The sequence below is a fragment of the Hemiscyllium ocellatum genome, chromosome 25 (genome assembly GCF_020745735.1).
Source record: "Hemiscyllium ocellatum isolate sHemOce1 chromosome 25, sHemOce1.pat.X.cur, whole genome shotgun sequence".
Lineage (NCBI taxonomy): Eukaryota > Metazoa > Chordata > Chondrichthyes > Orectolobiformes > Hemiscylliidae > Hemiscyllium > Hemiscyllium ocellatum.
Window position 1 is genome coordinate 20,437,578 of NC_083425.1, and position 22,215 is coordinate 20,459,792.

At 41.9% G+C, this 22,215-nt stretch overlaps 1 protein-coding gene across 1 annotated transcript; it reads right to left on the reverse strand.

The window, feature by feature from the left end:
* Positions 1 to 1,768: 1,768 nt before the first annotated feature.
* LOC132828011 (uncharacterized) lies at positions 1,769 to 18,001 on the reverse strand. Its single transcript, XM_060844881.1, has 5 exons — positions 17,880 to 18,001; positions 7,370 to 7,481; positions 4,152 to 4,228; positions 2,974 to 3,353; positions 1,769 to 2,289 (listed from the first exon to the last, which is right to left on the reverse strand). The coding sequence occupies exons 2-5, from the start codon at positions 7,420 to 7,422 to the stop codon at positions 2,161 to 2,163; spliced, it is 639 nt and encodes a 212-aa protein (XP_060700864.1). The 5' UTR covers positions 7,423 to 7,481; positions 17,880 to 18,001; the 3' UTR covers positions 1,769 to 2,160.
* Between the last annotated feature and the right edge of the window lie 4,214 nt (positions 18,002 to 22,215).

The window sequence follows — 22,215 nt, forward strand, 5'->3', positions numbered from 1 at the left end:
AAGGTGGCAGAAATCTGAGCGAGCTAACTGGGCTCAAGGTTTATTTAAAAAGGGAATAGATTAAACCAGTGGAGGAAGGCAGGTACTTGATGCTTGCCAAACGCTAAACTGATCAAATAGCTGGTGACTGGACAGTCAAAAAGATAAGTTTGCAAGAAGGGTGTAACAAAATCTCAAAGTGATAGCTAGTTCAGGATGGGTGGGGTTGAGATGGAGCAGGCTGATCCCATTTCAGTCTGACCTTAGACATTTTCACATAAGCCAGTTCAGCTGTGATCCTGCTTTGTATGTTAAGGCTTTTTCTGCATTACTGTGTTGTGTATAGAACGGCCTAGGGATGCTGATATCTAGACTAAACACAAATAGGGAAAGAATGAATAAAAAACCCAAAAGAGATCTATTCCCAAGAGAACATTTCACTTCAATGAGTCAGTTTCATTTTTACAACCCCCCGCCCTCCCCACAATTGCCTTATAAGCAAGCCAGAATCAAGTCAGCCCCTTAGCAATCACCATCTACCCATGTAGCTTGTCTGACACTTAAGATTTTGATGAAGTTGTGATTGGCACTAATTTAAACATGCAGACTTTTGGAATAGGCATTAAAAATAGTTATGCATTATGAGTTCAAACCTATTCCCCATCTGCCACATGGAATAAGGAGACTTACTGGGGAGGTGAACAAGGATATTTATTACAGTTCATTTGAAAGGGGAGGCAATCACACCTGACTAGCATTTATTGCTCAGTCCTAGTTGCCCTTGAAAGGGGGGGGGGGGGGGGGGGGGAAAGAGAGATGCATTACATTCTTGAAGCACTGCAGTCCAGCTTGAGGGAATTCCAGGATTTTTTACTCAGCAACAATGAACTTAGAAGAACTCACCATTAAGATGGAGGGGAACTTGCACGTATTGATGTTCCTTTTATCAGCTGCCGTTTTCCTTTGAGGTGAAAGTGGTCAGGAGTTTGGAAGAGTTTTTGAATTTCATGAGCACCAGAAGTGGAAGGAGTGAGTCAAGTGGCTGCTTTTCCCAGATGGTGTCAAGCTTCTCGAATGTTGTTGGAGTTGCACCCATCCAGGAAGTAGGGAGTATTCCATTACATTCCTAGCCTCAGACCTGCTTTTGTAGCCATTTCGTTTATGAATGTCAACTGGACATGCCATAATATGTTACTAGTGACTAGAAACTCAACAGCAGTGGTTAGATTGATAATTAATCAGCCATCCTGACTATGAGGCACTTGCTCTTTCCTTACCTATTTGTTATCCACTCATATTCCCTTGTTAGGGTCACCTTGTGTCATGCTGCCTTAAGTAACAAAACACAGTAATGGTTTCAGTATAATATTACGAGAAAAATAAAGTTCTACAATCTTCTACATTCAAGAAAAACATAGAACTCATTGTGAGGAGATCCAGTTAATTGCATATTTTCATTCCAAAGATGACTGATCTTAAAATGGAAACAGGTATTTACTACACAGTTAAAGCAAAAATGACAGGTCCTCGGTATACTGCACAGCTATGATGACGCAATGCACATACCACCAAGACGATCTGTAGATTGACATTTTAAAATTACTTCCTATTCTTAATGTAAGCATTTGGGAATTGTGCATTAAAAACCACTATTGTACTACAGAGATACATCAGGGCTCAAAGGAGAAGTACTAGTAGATAAATACTTCCAGCTTGGCTTAGGAAAAGGGGGGGAAAAAAAGTCAGATAAGGTCACACCAAACCTCAGCACAATATAGCTGAAGGTTAATTAGGATTCATCTTGTTTATTTATTTTAAAAAGTGTGTACATAGCTGCAAAGTCACATTGACTTTTACTTGCATTAAGAAAATAAGGGTTCTTTCAGACAGCATTCCCATTCAATTCACAAACACACAATACTGCTCTATCACAGAAACAGTTTTTCAAATGAGATGTTGCAGCACACTCAGTTATTTAAGACCCATGAAGAAATTATCCTTTGTGGATGTTGACAAGTTGCAATGACATGGTCACAACACCATCCAAGATGTTACTGTGCATAAACTGGACTGTTTCCAAAAAAAAAACTGTACTTAATGTCCTGAGGTGCCAAATACTGTGCACAAACCCCAGCTGTCTGAGAAGTGACAACTGTTCCACTCACTGACTGAGACCCAATACTATAAGAAATCCAAATCATCAATCAGCTTCTTCATTTCAGTTGCATTTCTGCTAATGAAGTTCCTTGTATCTTGGGAGATCTTTTCCAACCCAGCTTCTTTGAGGGCTGCCATGTATTCTTTGTTATTCTGAAAAAGATCAGCACTTTTACTGGTATCTTGATGGAGTTTGGAGTGGAGTGATCATTAACACAAATATACCTCTATTATGGATACATGAACCCCAGGAGGTGTTGTCAGAATACGATTCTACCGTAGTAAAATATTCAAACAATGTTGCAAAAACCAAAGATACAGCAATAGTATTTCTAACTTTAAAAAAAGTGAAGAGAATTTAAATATGCACAATTGTTGACATTCCAAAAAAGTTATCAAAAATCAGAGGGCATTTTTTGGCTTCTCACGTAAGACATTTGCAATAATGCCATTCCTTATATTCTAATAACGGCAAGGTAATTGCGGCTCTGCATTTAACAGCTATGCTTTGCAATAAAGTATAAATGATGCAAGTGCGATATCAGAATGCAATACATAGTCCAATTTAAAGCATTAGAAAGAACAAACCAATTTTGTAAGACAATCAACCCCAGCATCTGAAGTTCTTTGCATTTCAGTACTAGAAAAACCAAATCTTAACATCGACTATTTAATTAAGTACCACTGCTTAAAAAGAACAAGCTTGTACAGCTCAAGTGACAAGTGCAACATCTGGCCGATTAACGCTTAATAAAAACTGCTCCTCTGGAAATTTGGTATTGTGATTCTGCCCGTGTTTGCAAGAGGGAGGAAAAGTCTTTTTAGCAATGCTCTTACCTTTGGCCTGAAGCCTCTGCCATACTCATAGATTTTAGTTCCAGGAAACACTGGACCTTCACGGAAGAGCTCTTCCAAATTATTAGCAATTTTGTGCAACATTTCTTCTTCATAGGCAAATACTGAACCATCATTTCCAGCAAGAATGACAAGCTGAAGCCCTGGTGCCAGGCACGGATAACTTTCAATCACACCCAGGACCACCATATCCATTCTTTGGGGCAGGTAGAGATCCTGCCAACATTTAAGCAAATCAAGTCTTCCCCAATAAATTGTATCATCCAGGCCTCCAATTGTAAGGGGAATGTTTGTTTGCAATTTGACAGTTTTTCCTCTGTGAAGATTCACTTTGTCTGTTACTAGTTGTAAATATTTTCCACCTAAAAATGACAAGTATAGTACTTATGAAGTCCAACACCTAACTAGCGCAATTACTCAAAATATAGTAGAAGAATGCAACATAGAAATATTTCAGGTCTAGTGAACAGAGTTATTCAAATTTAGATAGAGCAGCTATTGCTTAATTACACTTGGTTGGAGAGGAGTAAAAAGGGCCAGATAGAGAGCAAACTTCATCAACACCATTTAAAATGGTGAACTTGAAACTCCTGAATGAAGTACAAAGCAGCCATTTTGCAAAGAGGCTGCTGAGACCTGTAGATTTAACAGCCAGCACAGCATTAAACGATCAAGAAAAAGGACATGGAAGAGCTGCACCAAGAATGAATAATGAAGTACATTCACTGGGTGAGTGGGTGGGAGAGAAACATGACTGAGCAAACCAGCCAGATGTGTTATGTTAAAACTAAACTCCCATTAAAAACAGGGATGTGAACTGACTCAATACTGATTACTCAGACACAATCTGCAGGAACATTAACGGGGAGAAAGAGGTTGCAAGATATAAAGAAAGGATTAAAAACCCTTAAATTATGTCCTTTTACAATATTGCAGTGCTTCAGGTTTAAGATTACATAAATAAAGCTTCCTCAAAATAGTGCCTAAAAACTTCGCTTTAATACTGTATTAAAAGTACCTACATGACTGCCTCATCTGGAGTGCTTGCATTTATAACCTACCAAAGACAAGTATAAATTTCTACACTATTTACCACAGAACTTAAATACAGACACCAATCCCAATAGTATGTACAAAATTATATAACTGAAGTTCATTACCTGATCTCAGTCTGCAGAAATCTTCACAACATTCATTATCTGCTTCCAGATCTGTGACACTTCCAATGCTGCCTTTCCTAATAAAGGACATACAAATCATAAAAATTTACACATGGGACACAGCGCTTAAGGACTACAGCAGGAGTCAAACGTTTGAGTTTATATATTGAATACACAAGGCAGTGAACTACGCCAATGCAATCACGAAAGTAATTTTGTGATCCTGTTCTTGCGACCTATTTAATCAGTATGCACACAGTCTCATAAGACAATTAAGTCAACAATAAATAAGACTGGGATTTAAGCCATCACAAAAGTGTAGCTCAGGAAGGGACAGGACTGGCAGCTTAATGTCCTGGGATACTGATGCTAGAGGAAGGATAGAGGGGGAGGCAAAAGAGGCAGGGAGAGTGTCATTTTTGGCTAGACATTATGGTTGAACTTAGGAATGATATTCCTGGGAGATAATTCCATCCATTAATTTTACCAGACAAAGAAATGAGAGATGATCACCTTGTTCGGGGGCCTCTAGCACAATCCAAATAGTCTGCAGGAAATTGAAAAGCAAATATGTAGGGCGATCTCATTTGTAAGAATAAGAAGGTTGTAACTGTGGGGGATTTTATATTTTCCAAACAGACTGAGACAGTGTTAATGGATTGGGTGAGGAGGAATTTATTAGTGTTCAAGACGATTTTCCTCAAAACGTATGTACCTACCAGAAGTTGCGCAAAAATTGACTCTCTCTTGGGAAGGGAGGGCAACTGACTGAGGTGTCACTGGGGCCATTAATAATAATTCCATTACATTTACAATACAAAAATTTACAGTCCAGGAACAGGCCCTTCAGCCCTCCAAGCCTGAACCGATCCAAATGTACTCTCTAAACCTGTCAGTCAATTCCTAAGCATCTGTATCCCTCTGCTTCCCACTTACTCATGCATTTATCCAGACGCATCTTAAATGAATCTATCGTGCCTGCCTCTACCACCCCTGCTGGCAACGCCTTCCAAATGCCCACCACCCTGTGTGAAGCACTTGCCAGGTGTATCCCTCTTAAACTTTCCACCTCGCACCTTGAAAGCATAACCTCTCGTTACTGAATCCTTCACCCTGACTATACCCTTCATGATTTTGTAAACCTCAATCAGGTCCCCCCTCAATCTCCTTTTTTCTAATGAAAATAAACCTAACCTTTCGTCATAGCATCTTCCATACCAGGCAACATCTTTGTAAATATTCTCTGCACCCTCTCCAAAGCGTCCGCATCCTTTTGGTAATGTACATAGTATTCTAAATGCAGCCGAACAATGCAATGTCTTGTACAATTGTAACATGACTTGCCAACTCTTCTACTCAATACCCCGTCCAATGAAGGCAAGCATACAATATGCCTTCTTGACCACTATCCACCTGTGCAGCAACTTTTAGGGTACAATAGACCTGCACTCCCAGATCTCTGTCCATCAACTTTTCCCAAGGATCTTCTGCTCGTTGTATAATTCACTCTAGAATTAGTCTTGCCTAAATGCATCACCTCACATTCGTCTGAATTGAAAACCATCTCACCTTTCTGCCCAACTCTCCAGTCTACCTATATCCTCCTGTATTCTCTGACAGTTATGGAAGAGGACTCAAAGTTAAAAACTTTAAGCTGATGTAAGGACGATTTATATTATTAAGAGGAACTTTCAAAAGTTGATGGGGGGGGGCAGAGAAGAAGGGAGAAAAAGAGAAAAGAGACATTTGCAGGTTAAAAAAAAAAAAGATGGTTGGAAAGTGGGCAACTTTCCAAATGCAATAATGACAGACCAGAGGCAACATATTCCTGTTAGTGTGAAGGGCAAGGCTGGTAGGTGTAGGGAATGCTGGATAATTAGACAAATTGAAACTCCGGTCAAGAAAAAAAAGGTGGCATATATTAGGTATAGTCCGCTGGGACCAAGTGAATCCCAAGAGAAATATTGTGGCAGTAGAAGTATACTTAAGAGGGAAGTCAAGAGAGCAAAAAGGTGACACACGATAGCTTTAGCAAATAGAGTTAAGAACCCAAGATATTCTACAAGTATGTTAAGAGCAAAAAGAGTAACAATGGGGAGTACATCAATGTGGCCGCCCATGTGTGGAATCACATTAGGTGGGTGAGATATGAAATAAATACTGAACCTCAGTATTTACCGAGAAGGACATGAAAGCTAGGGAAACTAGGAAATAGTGACTTGAATCCGTATTACAGGTGGTGCTGACCAGGACCTGATCAGGTGTTTCCCAGAATTTTGTGGGAAGCTAGGGAAGTCATTGTGGGGCTCCTTGCTGAGATATTCTTACACTGACAGCCATAGGGGAGGTGCCAAAAGACTGGAGGGTGGCTATTGCTATACCATTATTTAAGAAAGGTGATAAAGGAAAAGCCAGGGAAATATCGAGCCAGACATCAGTGGTGAGCAAGTTGTTTGAGGAGATTATGGGGCAGGATTTACATGTATTTAGAAAGGCAAGGACTGATTAGGGATAGTCAACATGGGTTAAGTCTCACTAAAATTGATGAGTTTATTTTCGAAGAGATGACATGGAGGCCACTTTTGGAATAGTGCATTCAATTCCAACCTCTCTATTAGAGGAAAGATGTTGTGAAACTACAAAGGGCGCAGAAAGGATTTATAAGGATGTTGCCAGGATTGGAGGGTTTGAGCTTTAGAGAGACTGAATAGGTGGGAGCATTTTCCCTTGGAGCAGAGGCTTACGGATGACCGCATAGAGTTTGATGAAAATGGACAGTGGGTGAATGGCTAGGGCCTTTTTTCCTAGGGTACAAAACTAGAGGGCATAGGTTTAAGGTGAGGGAAAAAAAGATTTAGATGGGAAGTGATGGAGGTGCATGAATAGGAAGGATTGAGGGATACACAACAAATTCTGGCAGTCAGAACAGATCAGTTAGCACCGGCGCACACAAATTGGACCAAAGGGTCTATTTTCACGTTGTATGACTACAAATACATTTCCTGGACTTGAGTGCCAACATAACAGTAGACAACTAAAAAGAAAAAACCAAGCACACCAAACCTGTCACCTTGCCAGACACATGCCTAGGTTCAGCTGCCTAAACATGAATCACCCACACTGAAAGATCACAACAAAACACCTACAGATAGCCCACTGGACAAAATATTCTTTTGCAAATTGATGTAACATTTCACTTGAACATGAAAAACATTCACCATATTGTTTTTTCAGGGCAAGTCAAAGGAACTGGCTTCACAGCAGCACTCATTTTTCTTCTCCAGTGAATTGAAGAAAATGGCAATAGAATTCAGAGATGTTCACTCAAACCTGGACAGAACACAAGGACGAGAAATCAAACTTAGTATGTTTCCCTGTATAAGAGCACAAATAAAATGCCAAAAATTTACATTTGCCTACCTTTAAGGAAATTAATGGGAAATAACCCAGAGCAAAGAATGTTACCAGAATGGTGGGTTCATGGGTCTTAAAAGCAATAAAGATCAAAGTAAAGCCATTTAAAGACTGAAAAATACTTAACTAAATTATTATTAATCTACTTATCAATTCATGAATAAGCTTGTCAGTTGATGGACAAAACAATTTCAGTCCATCTGGAGTAACAATCTTTTAAAACAATTTCTACATATTTTAGCATGGCAGCACAGTGGCTTAGTGGTCAGCACTGCTGCCGCACAACACTAGGGACCCGGGTTCAAGTTCCACCTTGGAGGACTGCGTGGAGTTTGCACTGTTACAGTTATGGGGAATTTCAACATGCAGGTAGACTGGGAGAATCAGGATGGTATTGGTCCTCAAGAAAGGGACTTTGTGGAGTGCTTCTGAGACGGATTCTTAGTACTGCTGGTGCTGGAGCAGACCAGGGAGAAGGCAATTCTGGATCTGGTGTTGTGCAACGAACCAGAATTGGTCAGGGATCTCAAACTGAAGGAGCCAATGGGAAGTAATGACCATAATACAATAAGCTTCAATCTGCAATTTGAGGGGGAGAGGGTACAATCAGAAGTGACAATGTTTCTGTTGAATAAAAAGGGAACTATGGAGCTATGAGGGAGGAGCTGGCCAAAGTTCAATGGTGCAATACCTTAGCAGGGATGACAGTGCAAGAACAATGGCGAATATTTCTGTGTATAATGCAGAAGATGCAGGATTAGTTCATTCCAAAAAGGAAGAAAGATCCAAGGAGGAGGCATGGGTGGCCGTGGCTGACGAGGGAAGTTAAGAAACATAAAGTTAAAAAGAGAAAAAGTATAACATAGCAAAGATAAGTGGGAAAACGGAGGACTGGGAAGCTTTTAAAGAACAACAGAGGATTACTAAGAAGGAAATACACAGAAAAAATGAGGTACGAAGGTAAACTGGCCAATAAAAAAAAGAGGGTAGTAAAAGTTTTTTTTTAATGTATTTGAAAGGCAAAAAATGGTCAAGACTAAAATTGGGCCCTTGAAGTCCGAAACAGGGGAATATATTATGGGGAACAAAGAAATGGCAGAAGAATTGATCTGTGTTCACTGGGGAAGACACAAGCAATCTCCCTGAGGTAACAGTGGCTGAAGGACCTGCACTTAAGGGAATTTATATTTGCCAGGAATTGGTGTTGGAGAGACTGTAAGGTCTGAAGATTGATAAGTCCCCGGGGCCTGATGGTCTACATCCCAGGGTACTGAAAGAGGTGGCTCGAGAAATCGTGGATGCGTTGGTGATTATTTTCCAGAGTTCGATAGATTCGGGATCAGTTTCTGTGGATTGGAGGGTGGCTAATGTTGTACCACTTTTTAAGAAAGGTGGGGGGGATCCAAGATGGCGGCGACCCAGCAAGACTGAGTCCACAGTGCTCTACCCAAAACTTGGGAAAAGTGGGCTATCCACCCCCACCACACTCACTAAACCATTTATAATAGTTGTTAACCTTAAATAGTTACCTATTAGTACATTTAAATAGTCTAATACGAGCTGGAAAATGAGTAAAGGGAAGGGAACAGGCGGCTCTAAGAAAGCAGGGACCCCTCCCCCACCCTCTCCCTCTTCATCTGCAACAAAGGTGTCTTCAGCTACTTCAGGAGATTTACCAATGAAGATGAGCTTTGAGGAGATGTTTGCCAGGTGGGAGGCGAAGATTGATGCTTTTATCGATGAGTCTCGACAGAGCAGAGAAGCACTATCAGCCGAGCTGCAGAAGCAGGGCAGAGACATTCAGGAATTGGAGTGCCGAGTCAGAGAGGTGGAGTCGAAGGCCGCAGCCTCAGAGACTGGGATAAAATCAACAGCCGACCACATCCGTTTTCTCTAGAATCGAGTCCAGAACCTAGAAAACCACATTGTCGTAGAAAAAATATTCGGTTGTTGGGCCTGCCCGAGCAGGAAGAGGGAGGTCAGCTGACAGCATTCTTAGAGCATTGGCTGCCACAACTTTTAAATCTGCATAATGGATCAGGCCAGGTAAGGGTAGAATGGGCCTACCGGGTCACAGTACGTGGGCCCGGCTCAACCCAGCACCCACGCCCGGTCCTGTTCCAGCTGTAGAGCTATAGGGAGAGGCAGATGCTCCTGGAAGCCTCAAGAAATCTGGGAAAAGATCCCCAAGCTATGACCCACAAAGGATCCAGGATCATGCTGTTCCAGGACTTCTCCCCAGCTTTGGTCCGAAAGAGGAAGGCATTCGATGAGGCGAAGAAGCGTTTAAGGGACTTAAATATCCAGTACTCCTTACGATATCCAGTGACGCTACGCCTTAGCCACGAAGGATCCATATATAACTTCGGATCACTGGAGAAGGCTAAGGAATTGTTGGACTCTCTTAAATAAACTGTAAGAGATTGTGGACGCTGGTCTGCCTTTCCCATTATTTTGGTTTACATGTGTGTGTGTGTGTGTGTGCGCGTCTATATATATAGGGGCGTTTGGTTAATGTTGATGGGGAGAGGTGGTTACCTTATTCTATTTTACTTCTGTTTTTAGGAGCGGGGTTGTTTTTCTTTCCCCTGTTATTTTGTGGTATTATATTTAAGTATTACATGTTGAGATTGTAATCTTATAGTTATATATGGTATTAATATTCCCAAATATACTTAGATGTGGGTGGGGGTGGGGGTGGGGTGTTCACTGTTAACTCTAGCTTTATATTATATTTGAATTCTCCTCATTTTATTGAGGAGCACCTGGGTCAAGGGTGGGGCACTGGTTGGAAGAGGGTAAGATAGACTGTGGGAGAGGAAGTGACGCTCCCTGGGAACAAGGGAGAAAATCTCCAATTTGGAATGTTTTATATTTTTTATACTTAGAAAGAGTTTTTTGTTATATTGTTTTGAGTGTATCAGAGAATCTTTACTTTTGTAAATCTTGTATGCTCCATGCTCGGGATGTTCTAGATAGGGTTTCCCCTCCCGAGGGGTCTCGGATCTGTCCAGATGATTATGGCTGAACAGTCGGTTAAGTGGTGCACCTGGAATGTCAGGGGGAGTAATTCGCCAGTTAAAAAGGAAGAAAATATTATCAATCTTAAGAAGGAGAGAGTTGATATAGCTCTCCTACAGGAGACACACCTGTCAGATAAAGAACACTTAAAATTACGACAGGGCGGATTTGATCAGGCCTTTTTTTCCTCTTTTAATTCAAAAAGCAGGGGAGTCGTTATCCTTGTCCGGAAGGACTTCCCTTTGAAAATTCTAAATCAGATAAAAGACGAATCTGGACGATATATTTTGATTAAAGCCCTCATAAATGGATAGGAATATGGGATTTTAAATGTATACTGCCCCCCGGCACACCCCTTTAAATTCATAACGGAAGCTTTTTCAAAACTGATGGCCTTTGGTGCCCGTCATACAATTATAGGGGGAGACTTTAATTGTATTATGGATCCGGAAATAGACAGGATTCCCAAGAGTGCCGCTGGAGTATCTCCCAGATCTAGACAACTGGCGGACCTGAATAAAGAATTAGGATTGGTAGATGTATGGAGATGTCTCCATCCACAGGGTAGAGATTTTTCTTTCTACTCTAATCCACATAAATGTCACACAAGAATTGATATGTTTTTTGCCCCATCGATTTTTCTAAACTCTATAGCAACCTGTAAAATAGGTACTATAGCAATCTCTGACCATGCCGCTGTATACATGGAAACTAAGGTAAAGAACAATGGGACATCTGCTCGGCATTGGCGTATGGACCCCTTCCTGGTAAAAGATAGCAAATTTTTAAAGTACTTCTCCCAAGAACTTAAAACTTTTTTAGAAATTAATACTGGTACGGCTAGCAATCCGTCAATGATGTGGGAGACCATCAAAGCTTATGCACGAGGTTTGATCATCTCCTATTCAGCGACCCAGAGGAAAATGAAGGGAGAGCAACAGTGTCTGCTCGAAGCTCGCCTAAAAGCAGCCGAAACAGCATACGCTGATAGACCTTCTATCACAAAATTGCAGAGGATTACAGCTCTTAGGACAGCTTTAAACACCGTGCTTACTCAAACGGCTAAAAGGGAAATATTATTTGCGAAACAAAGATTATATGAATATGGCGACAAACCGGGTAGATACTTAGCATTTCTTGCAAAGAAAAAGAAAGCCCCTCAAACTATTCCGACCATCAAGGAAAGTACAGGTACCCTGACTCATGATCATAAAAAGATCAATGCGACCTTTAAAGAATTTTATTCTGAACTATATAGATCGCAGGATTGTGAAGATAGGATTAGGAGGATGCAGTCATTTTTTAAAAATTTGACCTTCCCGGGCCTGACTCCGGAACAGGTGTCGGCCCTGAATACCCCTTTAACAGTCCAAGAAATACTTGAGGCAATTAGGCAACTTCAGAGCGGAAAAGCACCGGGCCCGGATGGTTTTCAAGCTGAATTCTATAAAGAATTTACAGGAATATTGGTTGACCCACTTATGGAAATGTATAATTTTGCGCATAGTCAGGTCTGTCTCCCGCCCACGCTGAAAGAAGCAAATATTTCTCTTATCCTCAAAAAAGGAAAAGACCCAGAAGATTGTGCATCTTACAGACCAATATCCTTACTAAATGTAGACTTTAAAATTCTCTCAAAAATGTTAGCACTAAGACTAGAAAGGGTACTGCCATATATTATAAAGGAGGACCAGACGGGATTTATTAAGGGCCGCAGATCATCCAATAATATCAGAAGGGTCTTGAATATGATCCAAGCCTGTCATCAGGGAAAGATACCAGGAGTAGTAATTTCATTGGATGCGGAAAAGGCATTCGATAGGGTTGAATGGTCATATTTATTTTACACATTGGAAAGGTGTTTACCAAATGGGTTTCAACATTGTATAATGACCCCAAAGCAGCTGTTATTACTAATGGGTTAAGATCGGATGGCTTCAGTGTGGGTAGGGGCTGCCGTCAAGGATGTCCTCTCTCACCATTGTTGTTTACACTGATAATCGAACCATTAGCAGAAGCCATCCGGACTGATCCTAATATAACGGCCCCGAGGATTGGTACAGGTAAACACAAAATTACCCTCTATGCAGATGACGTTCTCTTATTCCTCAGTAATCCTTTAATGTCAGTGCCTCGTCTAATTCAAGTTATTAATACATTTAGTGCATTCTCAGGCTATAAAATTAATTTTTCAAAATCGGAAGCCATGCCAATGGGTGGTCTGGCTATGATACCCCACTTAATGGACGGATCCCCTTTTCCCTTCCGTTGGTCCCTGGAGGGCTTCTTATATTTAGGTATTTTTATCACGCCAGTATTTGATCAGCTGTATAGGGCTAATTTTGTACAATTAATGGAAAGGATAAGGCAGGACCTCCAGCGATGGAGAGACCTTCCGATTTCCTGGCTAGGGAGAATAGCATTAATTAAAATGAATGTTCTGCCCCGTCTCTTATATCCTATGAGATTGCTCCCGCTGATGCTGCCAAGGCTAGCCCTACGTAAATTATATGGCTGGTTGGGCTCCTTTATTTGGAACCATAGATGGCCCCTTATTAAGCTGAAGCTACAGCTTCCACAGGCAAGGGGAGGACTGGACTTCCCAGACTTTAGGAAATATCAGTTAAGCTCCCTACTAAGTTACATAGCTGATTGTGGATCAGATGAAACCCAATCAATTTGGCTGGATATCGAAGCCTCCCAAGTAAAATACCCACTTATTAGCCTTTTATTTTCAGATAAGAGGAAAATCATTACAGACCACTGTAAAAATCCCATAATATTAAACACAATTAAGGCCTGGAATATAATGCGGCAAAATGAGGGTAACTCACATAAAACATCCCCCCATGCACCAATAGTAGGCGCATGGGGATTCCAAATGCCACCTTTAAACTCTGGAGATCCAGGGGCATCTCATGCTTAGGGGACCTATTTAAAGATGGGATCCCGATGTCCTTTGAGCAGCTGCGTCTGAAATTCGGAATACCTAATGGGGATCTCTTTCGATACTTCCAAGTTCGAGATTATATACAGAGGAAGACTACATTAATAGATAGTCTTTATAAATCAGACAGAGAACGTAATGTCTTACGACCAGCGGGGGCATCCTCCGTTAGTACTATATACCATTTGCTACATGATGGAGTCTCAGGAGACATGGATGACCTGCTTAAAACAGGGGAGCAGGACTTGGGGCTAGAAATCTCTGAGGATATGTGGAATGACATTTGGGAAAATGCTAGAAGAATTGCTATCTGTAACAGAACTCAGGCTATCCAACTAAAGATACTTCATAGGGCCCATATAGCTCCGGCTCGACTGGCAAAATTTAAGGCAGGAGCATCTCCAATGTGTCCTAAATGCAAAATAGAGGTGGGTACTCTTGTACATTGTCTGTGGACTTGTCAGAAAATCCGCAGATACTGGACTAAAGTGGCAAATACCCTGACAGAAATTTTAGGAACGGAAATTAGGGTGGACCCTGTATCTCTCCTTTTGGGCTGTTTGAACCTCTCATCTCTGGATATGCATGGGAAGAGACTATTTTCTATTCTCTCTTTCTGTGCAAGGAAAAATATTTTGGTGAACTGGGTGGCTGAGGGCCCCCCTGGACTTTCAAATTGGCACAGATTAATTATGGAATATATCCCCCTTGACTTCCTCACAAATATGGTGCACCGAAAGACTGAATTATTTTATAAAATATGGCAGCCCTTTTTGAATTATATAAATGCAGATATTTCGGCTATCCTAACAAGGGCTTTTATTTAGTGAAGATTTCAGACCGGGCTGCTCCGGGGCCCCTTGGGAGAGGAATCCTGCGCGAATACGGGTTTTATTTTATTTGATGTTTATACATTCCGAGCATGTAAGAGACTTAGGTATACACTCTGGTTAGTTATAGGTTAGATTAGTAGAAAGTTGAGTTTTTTTTTCTTTTTTCATTTTTTTTTTCTTTTTTTTGTTTTCTTTCTTTCTCTTTTCTTTGTTAAATTATGACTATTGTATATATGATTTAATTGTACATCAATGTTTGTATTTGAGAGTTTTGTTTATTTTTGTAAATTTGCAAAAATGTTAAATTTCAATAAAAATATCTACAAAAAAAAAGAAAGGTGGGAGAGAGAAAGCAGGAAATTATAGACCAGCTAGACTGACCTCACTGGTGGGAAAGATGCTGGTGTCTATTATAAAGGATGAAATTACGACGTCTGGATAGTAGTAATAGGATAGGTCAGAGTCAGCATGGATTTATGAAGGGGAAATCCTGCTTGACACATCTTCTGGAATTGTTTGAGGATGTAACTCTGAAGGTGGATGAGGGAGATCCAGTAGATGTAGTGTACCTGGACTTTCAGAAAGCTTTTGATAAAGTCCCACATAGGAGGTTAGTGAGCCAAATTAGGGCACATAGTATTGGGGGCAAAGTTCTAACTTGGACTGAAAGTTGGTTGGCTGATAGGAAACAAAGTAATGATAAACGGCTCCATTTTGGAATGGCAGGCAGTGACCAGTGGGGTACTGCAGGGATCAGTACTGGGACCACAGCTTTTCACAATATGTGTTAATGAAATAGAAGATGGTATTAGTAATAACATTAGCAAATTTGCTAATGATACTAAGCTGGGTGGCACGGTGAAATGTGATGAGGATGTTAGGAGATTACAGGGTGACCTGGACAAGTTAGGTAAGTGGTCAGATGCATGGCAGCTGCAGTTTAATGTGGATAAATGTATGGTTATCCACTTTGGTGGCAAGAACTGGAAGGCAGATTACTACCCAAATTGATTTAATTTAGGTAAAGGGGCAGTACAGAGAGATCTGGGTGTTCTTGTACATCAATGAAGGTAAACATGCAGGTACAGCAGGTAGTGAAGAAGGCTAATAGCATGCTGGCCTTCATAACAAGAGGGGTTGAGTGTAGAAGCAAAGAGGTTCTTCTGCAGCTGCTCAGGGCCCTGGTGAGACCACACCTGGAGTACTGTGTGCAGTTCTGGTCTCCAGATTTGAGGAAAGGCATTCTGGCTATTGAGGCAGTGCAGCGTAGGTTCACGAGGTCAATTCCTGGAATGGTGGGATTACCTTACGCTGAAAGACTGGAGCGACTGGCCTTGTATACCCTTGAGTTTAGAAGACTGAGGGGGGATCTGATTGAGACATAAGATTATTAAAGGATTGGACACTCTGGAGGCAGGAAATATGTTTCTGTTAATGGGTGAGTGCCGAACCAGAGGACACAGCTTCAAAATACGGTGTAGACCATTTAGGACAGAGATGAGGAGAAACTTCTTCACCCAGAGAGTGGTGGCTGTGTGGAATGCTCTGCCCCAGAGGGCAGTGGAGGCCCAGTCTCTGGATTCATTTAAGAGTTGGATAGTGCTCTCAAAGATTGTGGAATCAAGGGTTATGGAGATAAGGCAGGAACAAGATATAATTAAGGATGATCAGCCATGATCATATTGAATGGTGGTGCAGGCTCAAAGGGCAGAATGGCCTACTCTGCACCTATTGTCTATTATTCTCCCAGTGTCTGCGTGGGTTTCGTATGGGTGCTCCAGTTTCCTCCCACAATCCAAAGAGGTGCAGGTCATGTGAACTGTCCATTCTGAATTGCCCATAGTGATAGGTGCATTAGTCAGGGGAAAATAAATATTGGGTAGGGCTATGGGTCTGGGCAGGTTATTCTTCAGAGGGTTGGTGTGGACTTGGTGGGCCAAAGGGCCCGTTTACAAATTGTAGGGAATCCAATCTTTAAACTATTTGCTTGGATTTATCAAAGTTCATTTGGAAGACTCCAATGAACACCCCACCATAACAGGCCAACAGGGCCAAACAATTTCACCTGTGATTTAGGTTTTATCCTAACTTTGGTAATTGCACACACCCGATTAGTGCAATGATTATGCAGGACAATACAGAAGTTACTTTAAGTCCACAAAAGGAACAGAAAGAGGTCATTTGTCCCCCTTCAACTGGATCATGGCTGATCCACATCTGCAGTATCCATCTCCACCCAACATTTCTCATACCCAACGCCCTTTCCCCGTAACTAGAGGTATGTGGAGATGAATTCGGAGAGACAATAGATCTGCCAATGTAGTCAAGGTTGCCAATCTTGGGTAGGAGGTAGGACAAGGCAGTGTGGGGTTCCTGAAGAATGAGGTTGGAAGATGTGGGTGGGAGATCTCCTAAGGTAGTGAGGTTGTTTATGGTGTGGGAGAGGATGGTTTGGTGATGAGAGGTGAGGTTGTGGTAGGAGGTGACATCAAGTTTACATCTGGCTTCAGTGGCATAGAGGTCAGTGCACCAAAGTACCAATGTGTCCCCTTATCAACTACCATTTGTCACAAATGGCTCTTTTTGGGGTCTGAGGAGAGGGGATCTCAAGCCTAGTCATGAGGCATTACTGTTTGTTTTGACAGTGGATCCGCATTTTGCTAATTACCAGCTTTAAAACACAGTCAAAACTCTAACAGACTCCAATTAATAGAGTGGTATTAATAATGAAACCAAACACTCCTAGAAAAAAATTATTTAACCAAACCTAGTTAAGATCAACTGAAAGTCAGCTTCCAGGATCCAATAATCAGGCAACTTTCCTTTTAATGTAATCATGTCAAATTGGATCAGTTATATTCAGTAAAAAACATTTTTTAAAAGTCACAAAAACAAGTCAGAGACCAACAGGTTTATTTGGAAGTACTAGCTTTCAGAGTGCTACTCCTTCATCAGTTAAGTAGTAACTAGTTAGTACTTCCAAATAAACCTGTAGGGATTATAACTTTGTGTTGAGTCTTTAATTCTGTCCACCCCAGCACCTCCCACAACACATTCTGTAAACTCAGCAGGCAGGGTCCATATCCACATCTTGTACCCACAGCAGGTCACTCCTGAGCAGAGGGGAAAATCACACACTTGCTACCACAGGAGGGTCACGCCCCAGGGGTTGGGTGAGGGGAGGCAATGCCATCCTAACCCACTGTGTGACTGAGCAGCTGCTTCCGGGCTGTCTATCCCCCTGGGGCTGTGATGAAACTGCGCATGTGCAGCACAGCCTTGCTACCATAGAAACAGGGCACAGAGCGCAGCGGGTATCTCCTCAACCCCCACCGTCCCAAAAAACCCCACTAATACATACAAACAAGGTAACTTCAAAAATCACTCAAGTGAAAAGTAAAAACAAAATACGAGAAACGACTAAAAAGAATTCTAATGTACACCATGTAACCACCTTTCCCACAAATTACGAGAAAATAATTATAAGACGATTTTTAAGGTGAACGTTAATACCTGAACAGTTTCAGTGAGAATTCCCTGTATCCCCTCGCTCTCAGACCAGCACATTCAGTCTCTCTCTTCCTCTCAGCACAGCGGATAAATGGCGACTTCTCCTGAATTGCAGCTGCGTCAAAATTCCCGGAAACCGGATCAGCATCACATCCGGCCACGCGCTGTCTCACGTGACTGCACGTCGTGACAGTCCTAACATTGCAACTCGATACACGTCACATTGTATCAAACCATATGCGCCAACTCACTCAACATTGTAACATCCCACATACACCAACTCACACTCAGCACTGCAAATCCTCACATTGTAACATCCCACATACACCAACTCACACTCAGCACTGCAAACCCTCACATTGTAACATCCCACATACACCAACTCACACTCAGTACTGCAAATCCTCACATTGTAACACCCCACATACACCAACTCACACTCAGCACTGCAAACCCTCACATTGTAACACCCACATACACCAACTCACACTCAGCACTGCAAATCCTCACATTGTAACAACCCATATACACCAACTCACACTCAGCACTGCAAATCCTCACATTGTAACATCCCACATACACCAACTCACACTCAGCACTGCAAATCCTCACATTGTAACATCCCACATACACCAACTCACACTCAGCACTGCAAATCCTCACATTGTAACACCCCACATACACCAACTCACACTCAGCACTGCAAATCCTCACATTGTAACATCCCACATACACCAACTCACACTCAGCACTGCAAATCCTCACATTGTAACACCCCACATACACCAACTCACACTCAGCACTGCAAATCCTCACATTGTAACATCCCACATACACCAACTCACACTCAGCACTGCAAATCCTCACATTGTAACAACCCATATACACCAACTCACACTCAGCACTGCAAATCCTCACATTGTAATACCCCATATACACCAACTCACACTCAGCACTGCAAATCCTCACGTCGTAACACTCCACGAATACCAAATCACATTCAGCATTGCAAATCCTCACATTGTAACACCCCACATACACCAAATCACACTCAGCACTGCAAATCTCATACACCAACTCACACTCAGCACTGCAAATCCTCACATTGTAACATCCCACGTATACCAACTCACACTCAACACTGCAAATCCTCACGTTGTAACACCCCACATACACCAACTCACACTCAGCATTGCAAATCCTCACATTGTAACACCCGACATACACCAACTCACACTCAGCACTGCACATCCTCACATTGTAACACCCCACATACACCAACTCACACTCAGCACTGCAAATCCTCACATTGTAACACCCGACATACACCAACTCACACTCAGCACTGCAAATCCTCACATTGTAACACCCGACATACACCAACTCACACTCAGCACTGCAAATCCTCACATTGTAACACCCCACATACACCAACTCACACTCAGCACTGCAAATCCTCACATTGTAACACCCCACATACACCAACTCACACTCAGCACTGCAAATCCTCACATTGTAACACCCCACATACACCAACTCACACTCAGCACTGCAAATCCTCACATTGTAACATCCCACATACACCAACTCACACTCAGCACTGCAAATCCTCACATTGTAACAACCCATATACACCAACTCACACTCAGCACTGCAAATCCTCACATTGTAACATCCCATATACACCAACTCACACTCAGCACTGCAAATCCTCACGTCGTAACACACCACATACACCAACTCACACTCAGCACTGCAAATCCTCACATTGTAACAACCCCCATACACCAACTCACACTCAGCACTGCAGATCCTCACATTGTAACAACCCACATACACCAACTCACACTCAGCACTGCAAATCCTCACATTGTAACACCCCATATACACCAACTCACACTCAGCACTGCAAATCCTCACATTGTAACACCCCATATACACCAACTCACACTCAGCACTGCAAATCCTCACATTGTAACACTCCACGAATACCAACTCACATTCAGCATTGCAAATCCTCACATTGTAACACCCCACATACACCAAATCACACTCAGCACTGCAAATCTCATACACCAACTCACACTCAGCACTGCAAATCCTCACATTGTAACATCCCACGTATACCAACTCACACTCAGCACTGCAAATCCTCACGTTGTAACACCCCACATACACCAACTCACACTCAGCATTGCAAATCCTCACATTGTAACACCCCATATACACTAACTCACTGTAAATTCCATGCACCAACTCACCAACACTGCAAATCCTTACTTTTAACATTCCACATACACAACTCACACCCAAGACTGCAAATCCTCACATTGTAACATCCCATATACACCAGCTCACACTCAACACTGAGGTGCTAGACGACTGGAGGTTGGCAAATGTGGTGTTACTGTTTAAGAAGGGCATTGAAGACAAGCCGGGGAACTATAGACCGGTGAGCAAGTTGTTGTGGGGAATCCTGAAGGACAGGATGTACATGTATTTGAAAAGGCAAGAACTGATTAGGTGTAGTCAACATGGTGTTGTGCATGGGAAATCATGTCTCACAAACTTGATTGAGTTTTTTGAAGAAGTACCAAAGAAGATTAATGAAGGCAGAGCAGTAGATTTGATCTATATAGACTTCAGTAAGGCGTTCGACAAGATTCCCCATGGGAGACTGATTAGCAAGGTTAGATCTCATAGAATACAGGGAGAACTAGCCATTTGGATACAGAACTGGCTCAAAGGTAGAAGACATAGGGTGTTAGTGGAAGGTTGTTTTTCACACTGGAGGCTTGTGACCAGTGGAGTGCCACAAGGATCGGTGCTGGGTCCTCTACTTTTAATCATTTACATAAATGATTTGGATGCGAGCATAAGAAGTACAGTTAGTAAGTTTACAGATGACACCAAAATGGGAGGTGTAGTGGACAGTGAAGAGGGTTACCTCAGATTACAACAGGATATGGACCAGATGGGCCAATGGGCTGAGAACTGGCAGGTGGAGTTTAATTCAGATAAATGCGAGGTGCTGCATTTTTGGAAAGCAAATCTTAGCAGGACTTATACACTTAATGGTAAGGTCCTAGGGAGTGTTGCTGAACAAAGAGACCTTGGAGTGCAGGTTCATAGCTCCTTGAAAGTAGAATCACAGGTAGATAAGATAGTGAAGAAGGCATTTGGTATGCTTTCCTTTATTGGTCAGAGCATTGAGTACAGGAGTTGGGAGGTCATGTTGCAGCTGTCCAGGACATTGGTTAGACCACTGTTGGAATATTGTATGCAATTCTGGTCTCCTTCCTATCAGAAAGATGTTGTGAAACTTGAAAGGGTTCAGAAAAGATTAACAAGTTTGTTGCCAGGGTTGGAGGATTTGAGCTATAGGGAAAGGCTGAACAGGCTTAGGCTGTTTTCCTTGGAGCATCAGAGGCTGAGGGGTAACTTGATAGAGGTTTATAAAATTATGAGGGGCATGGATAGGATAAATAGACAAAGTCTTTTTCTTGGGATCGGGGAGTCCAGAACTAGAGGGCATAGGTGTAGGGTGAGAGGGGAAAGATATAAAAGAGACCTGAGGAGCAACTTGTTCGCGCAGAGGGTGGTGCGTGTATAGAATGAGCTACCAGAGGATGTGGTGAAGGCTGGTACAATTGCAACATTTAAGAGGCATTTGGATGGGTGTATGAATAGGAAGGGTTTGGAGGGATATGGGCCATATGCTGGCAGGTGGGACTAGATTGGGTTGGGATAGCTAATCGGCATGGACGGGTTGGACCAAAGGTATGTTTCTATGCTGTACATCTCTATGACTATAAATCCTAACATTGTAACATGCCACATATACCAACTCTCACCCAACACTACAAATCTTCACATTATAACACCCCATATATACCAACTCAAACTCAGCACTGCAAATCCTCACATTGTAAGAGCCCAAATACGTCAACTCCCACTGAACACTGCAACTCCTAAAAGTCACACAAGGTTATAGTCCAACAGGTTGGTGTGGAAGTATTAGTTTTCAGAGCGTTGTTCCTTCATCATAGATCGAGTTGGGCAGGATCATAAGACACAGAATTTATAGTCAAAGATCACAGTGTCATGCAATTAAAATGATATATTGAACAAACCTAGGTTGCTGTTAAGCCTATCATCTTTTAGAATGGGTTGCAGGTTTCGGTTCATTAATATGTAAATCATAGAACTTCTTCCAAGTCACATTCTCAAGGTTTTATGAAAAAAGGTGACATCTCAGCTCAAACAATGTATTAAAGGTGTGAGGTTAGAGTCTGTTTGTATCCCAATCTTGAGTCAGACTGGTTCTATTTCCAAAGTA